Genomic DNA, 12,021 nt, shown 5'->3' on the forward strand with positions numbered 1-12,021 from the left:
CTTCTTGAGTAAATCTAACAGTATTGATTGATGAAGGTCAGTGAACCTTGCCCTCTATCCTTGAGCTTCTTTAATGCCTAGGCCTTAATGATGCTTTCCCACCACAGCGTTCCCACACAGGGAGTCTGCATTTCAGGATCTAGGATCCAGGATTCAGGACCCACCTCGAGAACTGAGATGACCTCCATGAAGGATCCTCATCTGTAGACCTCTGCCTTTCTATGTCTATTGATTTAGAAAAGGTTTTGTGTCCTCAGCACTAAGTGACTGATAGAGTGAGCTTATTAAATAAATATTTGTTGAATGAATGAGAATAGATGAATGAAAATAAAATGCATAAGTGATCTTGTGATTTTTAAAAGTATAATTTAAAAAGTTCAAGTTTAAAATATTCCTGTTTCATTTATGATATGGGTGTTAATGATTAACCCCCCTTGATTTACTGGGTAATATGAGAACTTAATGTAGATTTGTCTTCTGCACAATTGGTGAATGTGACAATAGTGCTTTGATTGGCAATGTGAACTTAATAAAATTTTTCTGGCTTTCTACTAGCTGCTACTTGAAATACCTTTCTCTTGATTTCCCTTCATTTCTCCTTCCTTCCCCTAATCCTTCTGTCTCCCCACTTATATTGGTGCTTGGAGGGATAGTTTTAATCTCTTTAGCAACATCATGCATGATCATGTGCAATATTTAATATAATGACCAAGGCCCTCTAATCTAAACACATAGATCATTCCTGGAGCATGCGCAGTGCCAGCTTCACAGGGGCAGAAACTCTCACTGCCAAAAGATGTGTTAGTGTAGTACATCACTTACAATGATTTTCTCAAAGGTGAAAACCTTTTCACTTAATTTAATATGGCTTATTAAGCACTTTAAAAAAATCTCTGCATTCTTTTTCTTGATTCTGGCATATTATGTGTCCAAGTTTAAAAACTTGACTTTGAATGAAAAATCTCACCTGTGCTTAATTTTGAACCTGCCTATGTAGATAAAAGATCAGACCCCACTAGAAGAAGTTAGTTATAAAACTCCGAAAAGTATTTGTTCCTGGTTCTTAGATGGATCTGTCTTGAAATGTTGTGCTTTGGGGGTGATATATTTGAATGTCTTATTGTTCAACAACAAAAAAAAAATAAAAACTCAAGACCTTAGTAATGAGAAAGCATCTAATAACTTATTCCTTTTGTTTCTTTGAAAAGACATGCTTTAAGAATTGTTTTTCCTTTTTTTTTTTTTTGCAAGGCAAATGGGGTTAAGTGGGCTTGCTTGCCCAAGACCACACAGCTAGGTAATTATTAAGTGTCCAAGGCCAGATTTGAACTCAGGTACTCATGATTCCAGGGCCAATGCTCTATCTACTGTGCCACCTAGCTGCCCCAAAATTGTTGTCTTAACAATCATTTTGGTTTCTTTCAAAAATTCCAGAGGTTGGAGAGAGAGAGAGAGAGAGAGAGAGAGAGAGAGAGAGAGAGAGAGAGAGTGAGTGAGAGTGTTGAGTGTGTATGTATGTGTATGTGTAAGTTTTTAAAAACTTTCTCAGCTTTTTTCATGGCCCTTTATTATTTCTAATATACCAAATGTGATAAGTGTATAAGAAATTGAGTTGAACATGTTTCAGTTATCTTTTTAGCTTACTAAATTAGCCAAATGACTTTTTGTTTATAGAAAACATACAAAAAAGTGTTACATACATTTCAGTGTCTTTTATGGCTTCAAAATTTCTATAAGTAAAGAAATTTACAAAATTCACTCCTTAATTCCAAATAGAATTATTTCAGTCTCTCCTTTGTTTCTCTCTTATTGCTTCATACTTGTATTGTCACAGTAAGCTTGCTAACCATTTTCTTTGTTAAAATCTGATCTCAAACTTACCTATTCAGCCTTATCTCTCACTATTTCCTTACAAGATCCTTAAATTCTAATCATAGGCTAACTAGTCTATAAGAAGCATCTAGGTGGTTCAGTGAATATTGTTGCATATAGGGGTCTGGAGGATCTGAGTTCAAATTCAGCCTTACATACTTACTAATCGTGTGACCCTAGGAAAATAAATTTAATATCCATTTGCTTCTGTTTCCTGATCTGCAAAATGGAGATAATAGTCCCTATCTCACATGATTGTCCTAAGGGTAATATGAGGCTATATTTGTAAAGTGCTTTGTAAACCTCTGTATTATTTTTAATCCATGTATTCATCCAAATGTTTTTTTCTTTTTGCTATCCATTTCTGAACATATTTGTATCTACTGTACCTTTGTTGCTACTGTTTTTTTCTTTACACCATGTCTAACATCAGATCTCCAAGCCCAGAGGCCTAGTAAGAAGATTCTGGTTCATGTCTTGCCTCTGAAGAGGCAAGTGTTCTCTTAGATATACCCTTAGACTGTGGGACTGTTTTAGCCTCTTAGAGCTACCAACAGTTCTCCAAGACTACTTTGCAGTGTTGGTGGGAGTTTCTCCATCAGAGACTGATAGATCCTGACATCATATTCCCCTTCCCCACTCTTCAAAATTCCATCTGTCTTTCAAGACTCAGTTCAAATGGGTTTTCCTTTCTGAAGGCCTATCTTAGCCTTGTTATCCTTTTTTTCTTACTTCCTCTGACACTTTATTACAACTCAGCACTATTAAAGCTGAATTTTAGCTTTATGCACATTTTTTCCATTAGATTGTCCGCTCCTTTAAGAACAGGGCTGCTGTATATTAAACGTCTTTATGTCTCTGTGAGTCACATAGCTTTTTCATATAGTAGACAATATTTTTAAATTAATTCATGAAGTAGATTTTAATATACTCAGACTTGCTTAATGTGATAATATTTATAATTTAAAGACATGAACTGAATCCATTAATAGCTTTTAATGAAGCTTTTAATGAAATTGTCTTTATTGTCCATTATTTTGGAAACTTTTTTAGATGCTGAGATTCCATCCAACTTGGTCTTTTTGAGCCAGCCTTCTCCACTCAGCAAAGTTAGTGGACAAAGTGCAGTCTTGCCATGTGTTGCTTCAGGAGTTCCTCCACCTGTCATCAGATGGACAAGAAATGAGGAAATCATTAGCCCAGAAAGGTAACTGATTTTTACAGTTAAATTGAGACTCAGATTCATTTTGACTTTATTAGAGACTACTGCTGTGTCACATTTCAAGAATTTTGTTTGCTGTGTCTGATGACAATTAGATGGGCAGGGGAGAGAGGTTTTTAAAATGAATGACTTGTGTAATCTTATGCTCTTAGTTTAATCTCTCTCCTGCTTTAGCATCCACTCATAGACTCTCCTTACTGCTTTGTGTTTCCTCTTCTTGAATTCTTAATCTCTTCGAAAAGACAGATTCCTCACTTTTTTGCCATGGTCACTTTGTTCGTCTAGAGAAACCTGTGCACTTCTCACAAAACTAGTTGTGAGTGCATAAAAATTTATATTGGATTATAAAGGAAGTCAGTTATATTGAAATATGGTTATAAATTTTTTTTTAAAATGCAAGGATTCAAGTATATGAACTTATGCTTTAAATTCTAACTCAAAAACTCAGTAACGATCTTTTTCTTTCTCAGACTTCATACAGAACCAGAATCTTTTACCCCAAAATTCTCCAATTCTGTATATGTGTGACATGATCAAACCTGTGTTTAGAAAGATCAGTTTGACAGTAAAGTGGAGGATGCCATAGAATGGGGAGAGATTTGTGACAGGGAGACCAACTTAAAGGCTGTTGTGGTCATCTAGGCTTGAGGTGATAAAGGTCTATACTAGAGTAACATAAGTGTCAGAGGAGAAAAGGGGTCTGATACTAGAGGGTAGGGGTAGATACTAGACTGGATTTGAGGGGCAGGAGAATGGAGAAAGTCTGTACTGAGGTCTAGATTGTGAGACTGGGAGCAGAGTAGAATAGAAAAATATGAGTCACGTTTGTAAGCTTTTCCGAAGAAGCAAAAAAGAGAACAAACAAATCGAGAATAGAAGTAAACTCAAGTGAAGGACAATGCAGCAGAAGAGACTCTAAAAGCAATAACATTAAAAACCCCATTTAAGTAAATATATGAATAAGTAAAGTACAGTGATCTTGAAGACAGCATGTGTAGAAACAACTTAGGGATCTCCCTGAAAAGCATGATAAATCAAATAGTCTGATAACCATAGTGCAAGAAATAAAATAAAACAAAGCCAGAAATTCTGTGTAAGTAAAATAGTGCCTCAGTTTAAGATTGTTTCTAAGGGGGTAAAGACAAGGTTCATGAGATCGAGACAAAGACTGAAATATAAAGAAAAGGAAATTTGAGGACACATAAGATTTTTCTGTACCCTTGAGAAACCATAGAAAAGAATGGAGTAATATATTTTGAAAAGCAAAGGAATTCAAGGAAAGCAATATATCATCGATTATATATGTTAAGGTAGGAGTTTATTTTTGAAGATTTTCTTTATTTTGAGTTTTACAATTTCTCCCCCAATCTTACTTTTGTGGGGGGTGGGGGAGGGAAGTAAGATTGGAGGAAGGTAGGAGTTTAGCTGGAAAATTATGTAGGATTTTTACTGGAATAATAGGTATAAAGAATGGAATAAAGAGACAGAAAGGTAGGAATGTGAGAGGTGGGCTTGAGGAGAAGTTGGTAGCTGGATAAATCATTGTAGAAAACATACATAAAACAATACATAAAAATCACCAAATGGTGCAAACATTTGATTGCCCAAATGTCATGACTAGACATTTCTTCCTCAAGGGGGTAAAGGTGGAGGGAAATAAATGTGTACATTGATGGGAGCGACTTTGTTGTGGCAACAAACTGAAAACAATGGGTATTCTTTAATTGGAGTATGTCTGAATTATTATGGTAAATGAAATAATGGGATATTATAAAGCAAGAATGATGAATATGAAGAATTCAAAGGAACTTGCTAAGACTTGTGTGAAATGAGCAGATTCAGGATAACAGTTACATGATTACCTCAGTGATGTAAAAGAAAACACTTTGAAAATCCTTCAAAATTCTGCTGAACACAGTGAATAGTCATGGACTCCAAGGATCTTTGTGCTTGGCTAAAGATAAACTTGCACTATTTTAACTTTTTTGCATATGTACTTGAACGTAATCTCATTTGAGGGGATCTCCAATTTACAGAAACATCCAGAGATGGGGTGCAGAATCATCTGACTCTCTCACTCTTGGTCATCTGTCCATTTCTTATGGCGATCACAATTTGAAGAATAATGTGCTTTAGCTGCTTTTTAGTCTTCGTGATGATAATTTGTTAATCGATAGACAATGTCTATCTGTTTTGTGCAGCTCTGAAAGACTAACACTGCTGGCAGGAAGCAGCCTGGAAGTCCGGGACCTCACAGAGTCAGATGCTGGGACCTATGCCTGCATAGCAGACAACGGGAATGAGACAATTGAGGCTCAAGCAGAACTCATAGTTCAAGGTACATACATATTTGTTTTACAAAACAAAAATAATATGCCTTGTATGAATGCTATTTTGGATAAAATCAACTCTCCAGCTAGTATTATAATAGGATAGTTTTTTTATTGACCTATTCATTCAATGGGTATTCATTAGATTCTTCCTGTTTACCAGGCACTGGGAAGCAGTCTTTGCCCTTAAAGGGAGCCTTCTCAGAAAATTTCTGAAATATCACAGAAATGATAAGCTAGGGCTTTTAAGGGGCAGAGGTAAGGAGAGTGTCCACATGACAGAACACCTAGATGAAGGTCTGGATTAGGAGATAAAATGTCGTTTATGTGGAAGAAGTCACAGGCAAGCCTGTTTGTTTAGAACATTGGGGAGGGTTAGAGGCAGATTGTGAAGAGAAATGTCAGATAGAGGAGTTTGCATTTTATCTTCAAGGCAAGATAGATCTGAAAAGCAGGAGACTGAGACACAGAGACATTATTGTAATAGTCTGGGCAATAGAGAAAACTGCCCAGAAGAGGACTTGGAGGCTGTCTGAGTAGAGAGAAGGGGACACATTTGAGAGTTCTTGTAGAACTAGAATTAACAAGAAGAAACTGAATGACATATTCAAAACGTTACCTAGATTTTCTTTCTGTGATCCTTGACAAGTTTTTGTTGGGTGATAGAGTCCAGAAGAACTAAAATGTTGAACACCCATGACCTAGGTGAATGAACAAGGGTCTCACAAAATGAGGTGTGGAAGGGCTTTACTATGTACCAGAAGAGGGAATACCCACCTCAGCTGGCCCTCATTGCTGTAATCCTTTTACTCTTCCCTAATTTAATTTCCTATCTCATTTATCATAGGAGCACTTCCAAATCTTTTTATTCCTTCTCAAACCTCCCTATTCTCCAGTTCCCCACCCTTTCAGCTGAAACCTTTCTCATTTTTCACCAAAAAATTGAGGCCATTCTCAGAGAACTCTCTCTTCTCCACACTTTCCCATCTCACATCACTCAGGTGCTTTGTACCACTATGTTCTTCACCTGTCTTATGAGGTGTCCTTCTTTTTGTCATTCCCCCACTTTGCTCCTACTGCCCCATGCACAAGTAATATTATTCTACTTGGCCTTCTTTAGCAGATTCTCTTCCTTCCGTCATTCTCACTCTTTCACCTGTCTCAAATCTCTCTCGGCCTACAAATATATCTATATTTCTCCTGTTCTCACTTAATCCATCCCAACCCACCATATATCTTGCCTCCTTTTTTTTTTTTGACTACACTTCTTAAAAGTCACAAAGCTACTAGGAAGTTTTTGAAGGGGAACATTAAAAAGGACCCAGGACATTTAGACTGCTAGAGTAAATGAAAGTAGATCATAGAGTCCTAAATTTAGAGCTGGAAATCACTAAAATCAAAACTTTCTTATTTAATTCAAATTACTCAAAATATACTTTGATAAATTATGTTCTAATAAATTAATTTTTTCAGTCTTACTTTTCAGTCTTTGTTATTTGGATCAGATTTGACCTATAAACTTTTATTATACATTTTTCTAGATGAATAAAACTTTGAAGGGGCAGTGTTAAAAAACAGGGGACATATTAAGTCAAAAATAATTTTTAAAAATAATTATCTAAATTATGTACCATTTAATTAACTTTAAACTATCATTTCAGAAACTGAAAAAATGTATAGAGGATATTAATATTTATGAAATAGGACATAGTCCCTTTGCACATAGTAGGCATTTCAATGCCTCCCAACTTGATTTGCGTGGTGTGGTATACTACTGCTTCATCTCAAAACTGAGCAGAGGACTGGGTCAACATAGTAGATTTATGCTGAATTTTGAGCTAGGAAGACCCAGGTTTAGAAGCTGTGCTTCAGTTTGCTTAGCTGGGGACAGAAGAGAAGGAAATGTTACCTCTAATCTGTAACACATAGTTTCTGTGGGACTAACCTGAAATAATATATGTGAAGCATGTTCTGAACTTTTAGAATGTTGTTCAATCATTAGTTATTCTTTATTTGGAATACTTACTAGGAATATTTCCTTACAGATCTAGGCTTTTTCCTTATTTCTATAGATAGAGGGCATGGACTGAAAATAATTATGGAAATTTTTGCTTTAACTCTACTCACTTACTGAAGTGTCCTTGGATTTCCGTTAGGTAGAGGGTGAATGATGGTAAAAGCAATTGAAGGGGAAACAGAATCGAGTGTTTCTAAGCCACAGTTGTCTATCTTTAGTGAATTTTTATCAAGGTATGTCCACAGGAAGCTCATGCTGGCAGATCCTGACAGGGTTACAAGTGCACTCTTCATCTGGTCAATATTTCACATTTATTGTTCTATCATCAGCTCCTGGGATGCCTATATGTGATGACGTGAATTAGTCCTCTGCATGTTTTTCCTGTCATCTGTTATAGATTATAGATAATACACTGAATGGTGAATATGGGAATTTTCCTTTTCTCTTGAAACATTTACTGAAATTGTAGTATAAGTCCTATTCAGAAACAGAAAATTAACTCTGTAGTGTCATTTTCCTCTGACATATTGCTAAAGTGATGAGTTTATTTCACAAATCTTTATTAAAGAATAAACCACTATAAATAGTCAATGCATATTGATTTACTGCCAGGCCTTGTCCTAAGCACTGGGGATCTACAAAGGGTAAAGGCAATCCTTGTCCTCAAGGAGGTTACAGTCCAATAGAGGAGCACCAAGCAGACAAGGATGTACATTCAAACTCTACTCAGGAGCAGTAGGGGATGATTGAAAGTGGTGCAACCCTCCACAGTAAGGGAAGATATGGTCAGTTTTGGAGATTGGCTGGACATCTGATTGGAGGTGTCTGAGAGTTAGTTGGAGAGACGAGATCAGAAGTTAGCAGAGAGGTTAGAGCAGGATGGATGAATGGAGATGGTGATTTGGTCAAGGGAGTCACGTGGGAGACCACCCAGTGAAGTTATGTGGAGGGAGAAGAGAAGGAACCCCAGAACAGAGGCCCAAGGGGTCACTGATGGTACGAGATGTGGAGGAGGAGGAGACCCTCAAAGTCAGATAGTTGGGAGGAAAACCAGAAGACGAGAGAGCCAGGAAGGGGGAGGCCAGGCCAATCCCATCTGCTTCCTCCAGGCCAAGCTCCCCTCTGAGTTCGCCTCCTCTAGAACCTCAACCCCCTTGGATCAGAGGTAAGGGGGTGCATCCAGCCCTCCCAAAACCTCCCTGTCTCAGTGCCCAGAACTCTCGAGGTAATGCCCCTTTTCACCTCTTTTTTGTGACCTGTCTCTCCCTGGGAGATTGGGAACTCTTTGAGCGTGAGGACCACCCTTTGCTTTTCTCTGTGGGCCTGGCTTCCAGCAGGTGCCTAGCAAAGACCTATTAAGGGACACTGGAAAAATGGGGGTTCAAAGAGGCAGTGAACCCAGACCCCACGTGGTTCTAGCATGAGTAGGAATTCAGTTTACATTTGAGTAGATTTTGCTCTTACTTGACCCCCTTCTGCTTTTGATATGTGGAGAAGTACGAAGAAGCCTCTTTCTCCTTTTGTGCTGACTGCTGCCTGTAAAAAGATCACGTTGCTCTCAGATGCAACAACACTTCACTCCTGCTCACTTTCACCTCTCTGTCTTCCACAAAAACCCATCAGAGCAAAACAGAAGCAAACTTGGGATTCTTGAGAGCCTGGGCAGCCAAGGTTCTAGAGGCAGACAACCTCTTCCCGAGCTAAGAAGGCTTTGAGCTCAGGGCTCCTGATGAATGTTGTGCTTTCAGAAGTCAGGGAAGTCCTCTGTTTCACGGTGAAGGTAGTGGTGTGGCCACAGAAATGCCAAAAGACAAACTGCTGAATTAGAGTCCTAGGTTATGAGCCGGAAGGATCTCAGAGACCATCGAATCCAGCCCCTAAATTTTACTGTTGAGGGAATAAAAAGAAGCCTGGGCAAAAGTCCTGGTAAAGGGCCATTCCTCTCAGTCCCAGTTAATAAAGGGCCACTCTAGCCAATTTTAAGAGGGCTGTTTCAGGTTGTTCAGAGGATTTAAAATAGGGAGACACTTGGTCAGGTCTCTCATTTTAATTCCTATATCTGATGGCACTGGCTTCTCCAGATGAGTAATTCTGAGGTGAATAGTTTAGGAGCAATAGAGATAGCTCCCTGGTAGAGTTGACAGCACAGGGCCTGGTGTTGGGAAGATCTTGGAGCCAACCCACCCAGACACTTTACTGTGGGACTCTTGTAAGATACTCTGTCTGCCTCAGTTTTCCTCTGTTGTAAAATGGGGATAATAACAGCTCCTGCCTCCCATGGTATGTTGTGAGAATCATGGGTTAACATTTGTATAGAGAAGTCAATTTGGAAATGCTTATACTCCCAGGGGGAAAAATAGAAACCCTCCAGGAAAGATGTGTCCAAATGAGATTTGCCAAAGGACGTTGAGTGAAGCAAGAAGGGGTGTGGGGGTTAAGATCCAGCAGGTCAGCCATGCCCTTCTGAAGACTGGCCTAGCAGTGTGGCATCCCTTCTGGTGGCATCTTCATCAGGCTTCCTGCTGCTGAGAGGGCTCCGTGGGGAAGCAGGGTGGTGTCTGGGAGCTCCACTCTTCAATCTTCATTTTCAGATCTTTGAAAATTTTAATTGGGTGACGGAGCAAGGAGGGGCAGAAAAAAGGCTGAGAATGTGATGTGTCCATAGAAGATTACAGTTTTGTTCTCTTGGAGAGAGCAGCCTCTTTTTCATGTCTCAGCTGCATAGGTGGCTATAAATTCCATAGTAAGAAATGTGGGGACAGAGTTTTTCTATGATCGCAATTTCTTAGTACTCTTGAATCAGTCTTCAGATTCCAAGAATGTTATGGGTATAGGGAATTTATTCATATTTAAGATCTTTTTTTTTCAATGCCTGTATATAGGTTTCCTAGGAAGATGACAGTACTTGGGAATTTATCAGGACTAGAATAGACTCTGCATCTTGGCATTCCTTCCATTGTACCTCATTGTTCTTTATACAGGAGCTATCTGGCTTGATAGAGGGAGTTGCTACACTGAAATAGTCTAAGTATAACCACCCATTGTCACCATTAGCACCCTTCTCAGTCCCCCAGCTCCACTTCAACTTAAACACTGATCATGGGTGATTTTACCGTCTCATCAAACAAAATGTTCATTTTGTTAAAGATGAGCTATCCACAGATTCACCTTTACTGTCATCGTCCACTGTCACACAAACAGTTTGTCATCTTTTTCCATCTACAAAATTCAGGAACTCATAAATCCAACCTATTCATTTTCACTTCCACCCTTTCCTGTCTCCTGGAACTCTCTTACAACTCTCCCCTTCAGTCAGGTTTTCATGCTATGGTGATAGTCTTTCCTACTTGTACTCACAAGCTGTTCAGATAGCCCCCTGGAAGTGCTTCCTTCTATGAGCTGTGAGATAGAGCCTGGGAGAGAGAGCCTGCTCTCTTCTCTGATGCTTCTGGCAAAGAGCTGTGACACCCACAGGGTCTGCTTTTGATAGTCAGTCAGTAAACATTTATAAATGCTGTGTGTCAGCATTGTGCTTCCTGCTTCCCTTCCTGGAAGGTTGGAAATAATCAACAGGGGAGGTGCCAGAGTTCGGGGAGTCGGGAAAGTCTGTAGAAAAGATAGGAGAGGAGAGACCAGCAGTAGAAAGACTCCAGCAGATGGAAGAACAAGGACTTGTGTCATTGGATCACAGGTTGGGGGGGGTAGGGTGTGGAGGTGTGAGAGATAAGAAACCTGGAAACGGGTGCAGATGCATGTAGGTGTAATAGAGAACATGCTATGAAGGGTTTAAAGGCAGAAACTCAAGAGCCACTGAAAGTTCTGAAGAGGAAGATGATATGGCTAGAAGTAGACACACATTAGGACATATGGACAGTGACATGGACAAGAAACGCCAGAGGAGAGGAAGGGTTACAGGGATCTGGTTTGATTTTATGGTCGGGAATACAAAGGGGAAAAGTGAAGCCTGAGAGGATGTGTGATATGCCAAGGTGGAGGACTAAAGATTTAGGAGGCTTGGGGTAGCAGAAGAGATAAAAGAAGAAAAGCATTTATTCAGAGAGAGGAATTTTAGGATGGAGGAAGTATCCTTCACTGGAGTTTATACTCTTCAGTGTCCTTTAATAGAGGACATTAGTAGAAATAAGGATTATTTTCCACACACTAGAGAATGGGCCATCTTTCCCCCTAGAGTCAGTGTGGTCTGCAGGAATGGATTAGAGCCCTGCATTCAAGGGCTTCATCTCTGACCTTTGAGATTCCTCATCTGTTGAAGGAGAGGATCTTCAAGGCCCTTTCAGCTCTGAATCCTGTTGAATCTTCTATACATCAGGGAGTTCTGTGCCTTTGTATACTAAAATCTTGGTTTGATGAATGAGTAAACAAATTGAATCTAGAGACATGTAATTTTTTTTTTAGCTTTGTCCTTGACTAAGTCCATGACTGTTTCAGATATTATTTAGGATTAGGTCCCAGTAAATGAACAAAAAAAGTAAATTATTGACTTGAAACATTTTTGTTTGAAATTTTATTTTTCCAATTACATGCAATGGTAGTTTTTCAGCATTCATTCATTTGCAAAT

The 12,021-nt window shown here is 38.9% G+C and overlaps 1 protein-coding gene across 4 annotated transcripts in view; it reads left to right on the forward strand.

Annotated features, from left to right (window-relative positions):
• NEO1 (neogenin 1) overlaps positions 1-12,021 on the forward strand; it is a 167,180-nt gene that overhangs the window by 12,847 nt on the left and 142,312 nt on the right. For all 4 annotated transcript variants that reach the window (XM_074232671.1, XM_074232673.1, XM_074232670.1 and 1 more), the window contains exons 3-4: positions 2,926-3,079; positions 5,296-5,432. In XM_074232671.1, the coding sequence (XP_074088772.1) occupies positions 2,926-3,079; positions 5,296-5,432 (291 nt within the window). The remainder of the gene's footprint in view (positions 1-2,925; positions 3,080-5,295; positions 5,433-12,021) is intronic.

This window comes from Macrotis lagotis, chromosome 4, assembly GCF_037893015.1.
Source record: "Macrotis lagotis isolate mMagLag1 chromosome 4, bilby.v1.9.chrom.fasta, whole genome shotgun sequence".
NCBI lineage: Eukaryota > Metazoa > Chordata > Mammalia > Peramelemorphia > Peramelidae > Macrotis > Macrotis lagotis.